Source organism: Ananas comosus, linkage group 19 (assembly GCF_001540865.1).
Source record: "Ananas comosus cultivar F153 linkage group 19, ASM154086v1, whole genome shotgun sequence".
Classification (NCBI taxonomy): domain Eukaryota; kingdom Viridiplantae; phylum Streptophyta; class Magnoliopsida; order Poales; family Bromeliaceae; genus Ananas; species Ananas comosus.
Window position 1 is genome coordinate 9,354,276 of NC_033639.1, and position 12,625 is coordinate 9,366,900.

The 12,625-nt window shown below is 37.3% G+C and overlaps 2 protein-coding genes across 2 annotated transcripts; both read right to left on the reverse strand.

Moving 5' to 3' along the window:
• Positions 1,328–4,207, reverse strand: LOC109725297 (cytochrome P450 CYP73A100-like). The gene is made up of 4 exons (XM_020254439.1): positions 3,265–4,207; positions 2,859–2,989; positions 2,468–2,730; positions 1,328–1,878 (listed from the first exon to the last, which is right to left on the reverse strand). Exons 1-4 carry the CDS (start codon positions 4,113–4,115, stop codon positions 1,534–1,536), a joined length of 1,590 nt encoding a protein of 529 aa, XP_020110028.1. The 5' UTR covers positions 4,116–4,207; the 3' UTR covers positions 1,328–1,533.
• LOC109725298 (transcription factor Sp8-like) lies at positions 8,163–11,810 on the reverse strand. Its single transcript, XM_020254440.1, has 2 exons — positions 10,946–11,810; positions 8,163–8,615 (listed from the first exon to the last, which is right to left on the reverse strand). The coding sequence occupies exons 1-2, from the start codon at positions 11,566–11,568 to the stop codon at positions 8,459–8,461; spliced, it is 780 nt and encodes a 259-aa protein (XP_020110029.1). The 5' UTR covers positions 11,569–11,810; the 3' UTR covers positions 8,163–8,458.

The following is a 12,625-nucleotide window of genomic DNA, read 5'->3' on the forward strand; positions in this document are numbered from 1 at the left end:
AAAGGAAAAAGACAACTTTTTCCAGCACATAAAAAAAAAGAAGTATTCACAGTCACATTCATGGCCATAGTTGACATGTTTATTATTTTTTAAAAAAATAAAGAAAAAAATTTGATGAAACAACTTAACTTTAAATAAAAGTCAACGTAGATTCAGTGGCCCACGTGGACGTTGAAATATATGGATCACCACGTGCTATAGTATTTTATTTTATTTTATTTTATCTTATTTTTTATGAACAAACGAAGAGAATCTAGATGACTCTAAATCAAAAGGGCAATGGCCCAAACTAGAAGCTAAAGAATTTTATTTATTTATTTATTTGTTCTGTTAATATGAAAACGAGTATTAAAAATATCGGTTCTCATTTTAATACATTATAATATGCAAAAAGATGTATGAAACTTTAATACTATTTAAAATTCGGTTATAAGTTGAGTTTTCGATTGAACAACACAAATGAGGTTCGAATATAACCCGGCACAATAGAGACCGAACCTATTGGCGTATTCTAGTTAGATTCGAGTCTGGTTTGATCAAATTTGTTTTCGCTGTACCCGAATTTCGACCCGTAAGTGTGGTTTACACTTCAACTGCATGTTGGAGTGTCACAGATCAGAGCAAAACCTCGCCCTAGCCGAATTCTGGCCGGGCATGATTTCGAGTTGTGTTAATATTGTTTAGCACAGATCAAATACGTATCTGAATCTAGCCACAAAAGATCTGAATCAGATCGGACTGCAATAAATTGAAGATCTAAAGAACTTGGATCCATTCCAGATTTTCTTGAGCTTAAATTTTGATACCCGGTTTTGGATGGTCTGATTCGATCCGCTAAAAAGAAAACCCTCATGCGGAGGATATCGAACATCGGGCTTGATTTGTTGGCCATAGATATGGGCCCCGATGGAGATCCAATCCGACAATTTGGGTCTTAAATGGGCCCAGTAATTGTGTTTGATGTGCCACTCATATGTAATTTTATGGCATTTTGCATATTTCTAGGATTTGGTTCACATATTAGACAAACAAATATTTAATTAAAAAAAACTAAAATAAAAGCTTAATATCATTTGAATGATTAATTTTCTAATGGATTTCAAATCATAAAAATTACAAGGAAAATGCAATGAATTTTAGACAATTTGAGATCGAGAAATATGATCACTCCACACCACAAAAATTAAAGTATTAAATTTGAGGCTTCTATTTCCAATAACAAGGAGAAGTTATTGGGATATTTTATTAGTTAAAAAGATTTTGGTAAATTATTAAGATCTCACACTTTAAGGGGGAAAAAATGATAAATATAAATAAAAGAGTGGGCCTTTATAATATGCCAAGTCATTACATTTGGAATCAATCATTTTCAACAAACCTATCATCTCAATCACATATATTAACTAATTTTTTTTTATTTGATGCTGTATATAGACTATATATTAAGCTTTTACCATCAAAGAACATATCAAATTTTTTGTAAAAAAAAAAAAAAAATCCAACAAAAGATGCACATCCTTATTCGCTGCGAATTCATTTTTGAATTTGTTGGAATGCCACAACGGAGTGCTTGGCAATGTGCAAGCTGAATTGCCCGCCCTTCTCCGCCACGTCGACCTTCTCCGTCCCCAGCGGCGGCCGCATCTCAAACCCGGCCACGAGCCGCCCGATCACGATCCCCAGAATCGGCAGCGCCAGCACGATCCCTGGGCAGCTCCGCCGGCCCATGCCGAATGGCAGGAACCTAAAATCCACCCTCCCGCCCCCCACCGCCGCGTCCACCACCCCCTCCTCCTCGAGGAACCGCTCCGGCCGGAACTCCTCCGGTGATTGCCACAACTCCGGATTGTTCGCTAGCCACCACGCATTCACCACTACCTGCCAGATATAAAAATATTAAAACACAGTTCTCTATATAAGTTTTAGTTTTCTAGAAAAAGTAAAAAATCAAAGGTAAACTTCAAATTGCTCTCCTGTTGTTTATTTTATTTTTACTTGGCCACTGAGTAGTTCAAAAAGTCTTACTTTTGCTCTTCCGTGGGCCTGTGGTTTAACTCTTTTTCATTTTGCCACTTCATGGCTTCTTAAAATTTTTTTACTTTGTCCTCTTTTTTCGTATAGAATTTTTTGATGAAACAAAAATTAAACCACATTGAGTTAAAGTGAAATTTTGTAAATCGCAGAATGGCAAAATAAAATAAGCTAAACCACATAGAAGCAATTCGAAGTTTATATCCCAAAAAACCAACCATTTCACATCGTATCACGGAGCTAAGATGTCGTTTTCGGGGCACTGAATAGATGCTTCGGATTCAAAGTGCCCTAATTACTATTTAGGGCTTTTAGAGAATCATTAGGGCGCTTCGAATTCAGAGCATCTATTCGTGCTCCGAGTTCAGAAATACTAAATCATCATTCTCTGATAGTTTAAGCTTAAATTTAGAGAGAAATTATGCTGTCGCATTACCTTGGAACCCGCGGGAATAGTATAACCGCCGAGCTTCGCCTCCTCGAGGTTCATGTGGGGGACTAGAAGTGGAATAGGGGTGTGAAGCCGAAGAGTTTCTTTGATAACTGCTTGTAGGTAAGGAAGTTTGTGGAGATTCGACTCCGACACCGGCTCGCCGCCGAGGGCTTCGTCGAGCTCGAGCCGGAGCTTGGTTTGGACCGCGGGGTGGTTCACTAACTCCGCAATAGCCCACTCCATGGACCACAATGTGGTCTCTATCGCTGCGCAAATTTTTTTAAAAAATAGGGACCTAATTGTTATACATGATAGAAAAAACTTTGAAAAAGGACGAAATTGAAATCAGAATCAAAATTTAGAAACTAAATTTGTATAATACTCATATTTGTACCTGCGACGTTGATGTTTTCTACGATGTAAGTTACGTTGTCGGCGGTGATCTCTCCGTTCTTCTCGGCTTCTAGGATGTGATCGATCGCACACTGTGGCCTGTGCTTGTCTCCGTTTGCCACCATGATGTTTCTAGTAATAGAGAAGTAAGAAAAAGTTTTAGTGAGAATTAGATTCTCTAAAGTTTTGTAAATTCTCAACATTTCTATTTTCAGCTTCAGTTATTTGAAAGAAATTATTTCTTAATAAAAAAAGTCAAGAGCTTCTACTTTCTTCAGAAATTTTATTAAATTTGATTACTATTTACTGATTGAATTTGACGGGATTCGTAAAATAATATTCATATATATATGTCAAGAATAACTCAAAATTGAGGCTATAATTAATAAAGAGATTAGTTTAATTACCTTCTTTTCTCCACATAGTAGTTGTTGAAGAATGCCAACCTCTTACTTTGCAAATCCTTGCACTTATTCAAATAACCCCTCAAAAATGGTCTAAGTATAGGAATAAAATCCCCATAGTTATACTCAAAGCTTTGTGCTAATCGGCTCCGCTCCGAATTGAACTTCGTCGCCTCGACGAAGAAAGGATCCTCCATGGACTCAAACTTCATGTCAAACATCATCCTATACATGACATTGTAAAGCATCAATTGCAACCTCTTCCTTATCACCACCCCTTCGATTTTAGCCGTCCGATCCGATCGCAGGTCGCTCGCAACGAGCTCCATCTCCTCCTCCCATGTCTCCTTGTATTGTTGCACCACTTTGTTTGTGAAGAATGGCAGGGTCATCACGCGGCGCATCTTGCGCCAGTGATCGCCGTAGACGGTGAAGACCATGTCTTGGCCGTTGCCCGTGAAGATGTCGAACACGACGTTTCGAGGGCGGGAGCCGAACTCGACCCCTTGGGTGTGGAGGACTTCTTTGGCGAGGGTCGGCTCCGAGACGACTACGAGGTTTCGCAAGCCGAGTTTGAGGAGGAAGACGGGGCCGTATTTGCAGGAGAGGTCGGCAAGGAAGCGGTGATTGAGGTCGTTGCCGACTTGGAGCCAGTTGCCGAATACGGGGAGGGAGGGGGGGCCAGGAGGGGTGGTGGAGTAGCTGGATTTGTAGAAGAAGATAATGGAGAGGGAGAGGAGCAAGAGGAGGAGGAGGAGGAGAGGAGTGGAGAGGGAAATAGAAAAAATGGAGAAAGAGATTAGGGTTAGGGGGAGGATGATGGAGAGAGAGAGTTTCTTGAGAGGTATGGTCATTTTTTGGATTGTGTTAGTGTTGTAGTGAGAGAGAGAGAGATAAGTAGATAGTGTTATAGTAGAGAGAAAGAGAAAGAGGTATCTAGTATGGTAGAGAGAGAGAAAGAGGTGATAGTTCTATGGTTTTGAGATAGTGCATTGGTGATATATATATATATATATATGTAGAGAGAGAGAGAGAGAGAGAGAGAGAGAGAGAGAGAGAGAGAGAGAGAGAGAGATTGCATGAAGCTAGAGAGAGAGATGTTGTTTGAATCTCTAGTAAGGGGTACTAATTTGACTTGGGCACTGCCAAAAGCAAGTCAAAGAACTCGGGTTTGAAATGGACATGTACAAGGGTTGGTGGGGATGTTCACATGCATGCATGGTTGGTGAGTGTCTACAATTGGATGGTTTAACCCAATGTTTTAGTTAATCATTTGGCTTGGTCAACTTTTCATTCTACTTTAACCAAAAGGATCCTACTTTATTAGTTTAATTAGTTACCTATATATTGTGTAATCACTCAAATGTGTATGTAGGGTTTTTATTGTTAATGGACTAATTAAGTGGTGTTAGCATATATGGCTATGGGTTTGTAGAGTTTGCAATTTTGGAGCCTTCAAATGGAGAAATTGTTGCTTGGGCATGGTCCTATTGTCTCATCAGTGAAATGAACCACTAAATACAAACACTTAAATGAAAAAATATATAATATATTTTTATATATTATGCGGAATATTTTTACATATTATTTTCGCATAACGCTGAAAATTCTGTAAGAGTAACTTTGGAAGGAGTTGCATTATAGTTTAATTTTGTTGTTCATTACACTCTTTCTCGAAAAAAAACAATGACAGTTCTGAATCAAATTTCAAACTCTAAAGTGTGTGTCGGAGTCTGTGTGCAGAAAAAATAATTGAATATGTAAAATTTGATCCTTTCTCATCGACTTATCATCTAATATAGTGTTAAGATTCAGCCAAAACCTTCGAGATTAAAATAGACAGTTAAAATTTTGAAAATAATGTAGAGTCTATGTACAATTCATCAGCATGTTTTTACGAGATTTTCCTGAAAAGCTTGTCAACAAAGTCGTCCTCGTCTGCAGACCTGTTATAAAAAAGAAAAAAAAGAAAGTTATGTATTGCCGGTGACTTGGTAGACCGGGTCCAAGCAATGAACTTTTCTATAAAATGGGTGGGGATTAAGTGGTAATTATAATTGTTAATGGGGTTTTCCCACAAAGTTTCAGGCGTCGTCTAAAATGTCATGCTAAATTGAGAGGGGGAAGTGGGAGTAGGTGGGTGTGCACGTGCCTAAATTATAATTTGACCATTCTCAAAAGTGAAAACACACGTGGGATTTTTTTTTTTTTAATCTTTTATTAGGGATTTTCTTATTTTATTTTTTTTCACAAATTCGACTCCAATCAAATTTGATATGGTTTGATTTGATTGTATAAATAAATTTATTTAGTTTTAGAGCTAATAAAAAAATCATAAATGATGGCTACATTGCATTTTAGTTTGTAAATTTTAATTTATTTTTATTTATGAGTGATATGTCAATAATACGATATCTTTGTCAATATTGTTGGCTATAATCTTCTTATATTGCAGTCGTACTCGCGACACTTTGCTATCATTCAGTCAATTAAGTTATAAAGATATAATTACAATAATTTATAAATTTTAAAAAAAAATATAATAAATTAATATTTGAGAATTAAATTATCACGCACTGTAATAAATTTAGAGTATGGGAAAAATCTTACCGTACACAATTTGGTCTTTTTCCTGAAGCGTCCAATTTATCGTAAATAGACTCAGAAATGATTCTTTTACGATGCGTGTATATCTACATTACGGTTCGAATCGACAGTTCAATTAATTCAACATTGCAAAATACATCGGCTTGTTCGGGAATTAGTCCATGTACTTAGCTCTCGAGAAAAAATAAAAGCTTTGAATAAAACGAGTGCGCTTCGTCGAGAAGCTTCTCGACGAAGATTTTACTTAAAATAAAATAGTTTGATGAGCTGTATGATTTATTTTTTTAAAAAAACTATTCAAATTTAAAAGTTTTTATAAAATCTCAGTATTATTTCGAAGGACAGATTTAAAGATAGCTCAATAAATAAGAATAAGATGCTCCTTGTTTAATTTTTTTAAAAATTTTTTGGGTCTAATTTGAGCAATTTAATTATTTAGGCATTGGGGTGGGAACACAATTAGCTGTTTATTTGGAACCATCCGTACCATCTGGTCAACGTCTGGTCAACGTTGAGAAAATAGTTGACTTTTCTTTGGGTCTCTCGACCAATAGAATGCAGCCAACTCAGCAATTGTACCTCTGCCGACGTGTTTTTTGTTTTTTTTTTCGATTTATAGTGGGATAGTAGAAAAAAAGGAAAAAAAGGAAAAAAAAAAAAGTTTCTTATATTGCCACAAATTTTCGTTTCTTTTTTTTTTCAAAAAAAAAAAAATCTGAAATAGCTGTAAAATGGCATGAAAATGCAAGGTAAAAGCACCTGCATTATTTTTGAAAAATCATAATGAGCTCAAACGCACTGTTAAAAAACCATACATATGGAGGAATTAAATCTCTGACCTCTTGATAATTGGAATACCTACAAATTGTACTAAATAGTAACGATCGACAAATTATATAGTCAATTATCTACATTAGTCAAAATTTTACTAGAATATATAATATTTACAAATGAAATACAAGTATTTTATTAGAATGTATAATATTTACAAATGAAATACAAATATGTACAGCTACTTCTCAAAGTATCCGCTTCGTTTATTTCTTTTAGAAATAAACTTAGTTGGAAATGTGAATCTTGGATACCAACCACCAAACTCTTTGGCCTTTGCCATTTGCACCAAGGACGGTTGGTGAGAACAGAGGAGTTATTGTGACCATAAGAATACCAAGCAAGCACATAGGCTTATGGGCCCTAGTGGGCCTAATGACCACAACAAAGTTCGGGTCAAATTTGATTCGATTCGGCGGAATTCAACGCCTCGATTTCACGAATACTCCCAATACGGACCTATGTACCACTAGCCCGTTTGGCCCAGCTGTGCAATGACACTCTAGGATTCAGATAATCCTATATATGAGATATAATAAAGGTAAATCTCTTAATCTCACTATAGTATTTTATATGGTAGATGGATTCAAGAACTTAAGAGAGTTAAGCCCGATAGGTTTAGAATAGTTCTACAATAGATGATTCTCTGAAAAGTGAGGCGTCATATGTACTCCACCCCCCAATTTGCGAATGCACTGCATAGCATCCTGCGAAAGCGCCAATTCCAGAGGAGCTATTGCAGGCTATAGTATTCTGCTGCGGTGGGCAGCACCACCGCACGGCAAAATGAAGCCTAGAATAGGCTTGGTTTCGGCGGTGGTTGGCCACGCACACCGCACCGCACCACACCGCACCGCACCGCACCGCAAAGCAGGGCCAAACAGAGCCTATACATATGTACATAACTTGGTTACGCAATAATGCTCTGGAGAAGTACTAAAGGGTCTTGTGTTTGCACTTTGTACTACAATATTCGAATGTACTACTATAACGAAAGGACATTCGTGCAAATGATATATGGCAATCTCTAAATGCCATATGATAAATGCAACAATTCATTTATTCATTCACCACTAAACCTTTGTTTAGAATTGCGGAGAAGTATGGTAGAAAAATATTTTATTTATTTTCGCATTCTGCGTACCACAATGAGTCGATTAGAATATGTTTTCTACGGTCTCATCAAAAAAGGCAAAAGTATATCTTTATACATGCTTTTTTCCTAACTCTATTTTACTAAGGCAGCTTCTGCTTCTAGCTGCAGTACAAAGCTAGTGGACAGAGGAAAAGAGCTGTTTCCGCTTATCCAAACAATTAATTTGTTATATTATAACAAATTATACTGTATATAAGCTCTAGTTAAGCCAAACAGGCCCTAAATTACGAACGCAATTAACATAGAGCAATGCTTAACAAAAACAAAATGCAGCAACAGAGAGAGCAATAATAATGTGCTAAGAAGATGCAGAATAGATAAAGTCAAAAGACTTATTATGTTTTTTTCTGCTTTATGCAAGTTTTAATAAGTCACCATTTCTTACATTCTGATCTCTCAAGGGCTTTCACCTTTAAAAATGATATGGATTCAAATAATAGGCTAAGACCCTCTCCATTTCTCTCTCTCTCTCTATATATATAGACTCCTATGATGCCGCCGATACCAATTTATTTTCCTCCGGTACCCTTTTTTATCTCTTATTATTATTATTTTTTTATTTTTGTAAATTTTCTCTATGAAAATTGGCTTATTTCTATATGATTAAGCAACTGCAACACCAGAAGAAAACAGCTTCACAGGAGCAGAGCAGGGTGAGTTTTCATACGACTTCATCGCCATTGATCCGCAGTTCTCCCAGCATTCGTCCGTCAGCATCTGTTGGCATCGGCATTCCGCGCTACAGAAGGCTTTCTCACCTCTGTGGGAACAAAACAACAACAACAACAACAAAAAAGGTTTAGTTAGCATCGGCAGATTAATCGAAAGAACCGTGAAAAGATATTTGTGCCAACAGAATTTTAAAGCATAGAAAGGAAATATTCCCGTAACTACGACTCAGTCCAGCTATGATTTGACTCGCAGAGGGAACGATTTTAAAGTACAAAGTATGAGAGATGTACTCAATGTTGTTTATAGTAAATAGATAAAGATGACAAATTAATGCATAAGGTGTCCAGTAAAGCCGCATAGAAGTTGAACACTTCTTAAGAAATAGAAGGTTTACTAAATTTATTCTTAAGGCGCGCGAACTAAAACAATCTAAACACAAAACATAGACAATTGAGCAACAGCATTTTCTCAATTTGCTCTGGCTATTTATACAAAGAGTCTAAAATATCCATATTCCGTGGTGAGTCCTGATTTAGCTACTACTTGATACAGCTAAACCAAAAAAAAACCGACAAATAATTTGCAACCAAAATGAGAACCAAAAATTAAAATATAAAAGCATGAAAGTGAGACCAGCATCTAAATTGAACAATTTGATGAGCCCAAGCAAATGCAAGCTGTACTAGTTCAACAAAGCTAAATGAAGAATATGCTCTTTCCATAGATACAGTCACAGAGAAGAAAAGAGGCTCTCAAGGATTTGCCAAATTTGGTGGCTGAGGGAGTAGTAATATGGGGACTTGAAGACAAAGTTAATATTTGATTGATACATATTGAAGGATTTAATGGTTATTAAGAGAATATAATAATTAATAGACAAATTCATAAGCCCCTCTTAGCCCTAATATGCATACTTTAGGGCTAGATGATGATAACGGAGCGGACTATGTAAATAGCCTGAATCTTTTTCGTAAATTATAAAAAAGTAGGCGTCTCTGGGATTTCCCTGAATAAACCCAAAAACATAATGTTATATTCAAATCGAAAAGAACCAAAGTAATAAATAAAGGATTTGAGCTCAACCTCTTTAAGGAAAGAGAGTGAAATGATTACTGAAATCAAGCTCCTTTAGTTCGGGAAAAAATCGACAGCAGAGACATTGGTAAAGTAAATCCCTTTGCATGAGTAATTACTGATTAGTCCAAAGATCTTAGCGTGACTGAGCTGATTAGAAAGCTAGTTGCGCACTTTATTTACAACAAGCACAAGCAAGGTTAAGTGGGAAAAAAGAAATCTAGAAGTGACAAAATAAACATGGTTTTCGTATTGAAGTACAAGTCAACTTAGTTCGATTAAATTTTGAATAATTAAACTGTGAAATGTGACTCATTTCTGACTCATTTAAACATGTCTTGAGGAGTATTTCGATGAAACGAAATTAAACGCTTTTAGCAAATAGAAAAGTTTTAAAGTAGAAGACATTGGCCAATCAAAGAACTCTCTGTAAATTATTCTGCGTTTATGGAAAGTTTAAAAATTTAATTGATGTCTTTAATCTGTTGGAAAATAAATTATCAGAAATTACGAGAATCGCAATAAAAACTGCAAAGATTATGACAAATTAATAATTATTTGCCAATTAATGGTGCTATATCACAACTAAAGAGTCCAAATTAGGTACAAAATGTCAAAATCTATTCCATTAAAGAACTAGATTGAGCACGTCCAAAATCTATTTTTTTAAAAAAAAACAAATACCAATAATATTTTGTTGTCAAAATATGTATCAACAGAATTATAATTTAAATAACTAGCCTAATCAAAATTACTAATTCAAGTGAAAAATTTAAACAGAGTAAAAGGAAAAAAAAAACATAGACAAACAGTTACAAGTACATGCATGCACTAATATAGAAACAAAACAAAAAAAAGGGAGTAACATACACAAACACAAGCATGCAAACAAATGTACATATGCCCAAGTATGTATGTACACAAGTGATGGTACTCACATGCAACATATATGCCCGGAACAAATGCATGGATGATGCATCTGCCTAACACATATGTGAGAAAAAGGTGCTCATGTATGCATGCATGCATGCCCATCATGGAGGCATCGATAGTGTCCATGCATGTAACACATACATACATACATACATACATATATAAACATAACATGTGTGTATGCGGATGCACATACATGCGCTGAAACGCCTAGTAACGGTAGATACAGAGAAATGAAGCTCATGATATATTTAAATTTAAAAATTGAAATTGAAGTTAAAATAATCAAAGGAGAAGATCGAACGACTCGTCAATCATAATAATGAGCCAAAATAGATGGACGAAAATTTTAGAAAGTAAAGTGAAATACTTTTTAAATTTAAACGAAATTATTTTCAATTTTTGGTATACCTGTACATGTAAACATCGAGCCCATCGAGCTTCTGGTTGCAGAGGTAGCACTTGCTCAGGAAATCGCCGGGAGGCGGCGGCGGCGGCGGAGCTTCGCCGTCGTCGGAGGTGGCGCCGCCGGCGAGGTGGTCGTCGACGTCGTCGTAGAAGGCGCCGACGTAGCCGTCCCCGAAGTAGACCCTCTTCCGCACCCTGTTCCCGCCCACGTGCGAGATCACGCACGTGTAGCTCTCCGAGAGCTCCATCTCCTCCCTCGTCCTCGCCCTCTTCGCAGCCCCCGCCGCCGCCGCCGCCGCCGCTGCCGCGCGGCCGATCGGGATCGGCTCCGCCCTCGCCATCGCCGCCGCCGTCGCCGCCCCGGGCTTCCTCACCACCGCTCCTCCTCCTCCCCCTCCGCCTCCGCCGCAGCTCATCGCGGCGACGATCCCGAGCCCCACGGCCCCTGCATCGAAGCTCCTCGGCGATCGCGCCGGCGCCGGCGCCGGCGCCGCCGCTTCGCCGAAGCCGACGATGATTGAGAGCCTGAGCAAGGAGGAGGTCGCCCCCGCCGCGCTTTTGTAGGCCGCGTCATCGCGCGTCGCCCCCCCGATTTTAGGGTTACTCGCTTCGAGATATCGCAGCATCTCCTCCACCCTCTGGAGAGAGAGAAAGAAGAGAGAAAGAAGAGAGAAAGAGTAGAGAGAGAGAGAATGAGCCTATTTCTCACTCCCCCTTATACACATATATATACTCCCCCGTTCACAATATATGGAAGGTGCTGTAGAGAGAGAGAGAGAGGGGATGAGAGAGAGAGAGTGAGAGATGAGAGAGAAAGTAGAGAGAGAGAGGGGGGATAGGAAGAGACACCTCTCTCTCTCTCCTCTCTCTCTCTCTCTCTCTCCTCGCTCTTCACACACACTCTCTCTCTCTCTATCTCACTTTAAATGGTTGAGATGAGAGAGAATATAAAGCACAAATGGGAAATGGGAAATGGGAAATGGGAAAATGGGGTATTTTTATTTTACTTTAAATAATTAAAAAATTGAGAGGGTGCATTATACATAGGTTTCTTTTTTTTTTTATTTTTGTTATTATTTTTCTAAAATGTGTCAGGAGAATATACTATATAATTAATTAATTAATTATTGGGAGGGGCATATGGTGCATGAATTTTATACTAAGAATTTGTATGTATGCATACTTGTGTATACAATATTATATTACTTTACTGGGTTTATGCATGTGCATTGAAATATATTATTGAATATGTTTCCGTTCCTATAAAGTGTATTTTATTCTTATGATGATGATTAACACCAATTTGTCCTCTCATTGGTCCATTGCTTTATTTTATTATTAAAATAAATACATAATCAGAATTTGTTAAAACTAGTAAAGTAGATTACAATTTTTTATTTTTGGATAACTTGAATACCATTTTTTTTTTGAGTTAAATTGTTCTTGCATCTCCTTTGCTCATAAGCGATATGCTAAAATACGGCTTTTCGGTTGTATATACAGTGGAGATTCGCTACATAAATTTATATTTGTCGTATACGAGCAGTGTATCTATCTGATCGCTGAAATCACGGAAGAAAATCTTCTGATAAGATGCGCATGGCAGAAGCACTTAATAATAACGTTATGACGTAATATCGGAATTAAGACAGCTGCGTAATTAATATTTGTCGCAATTCAATT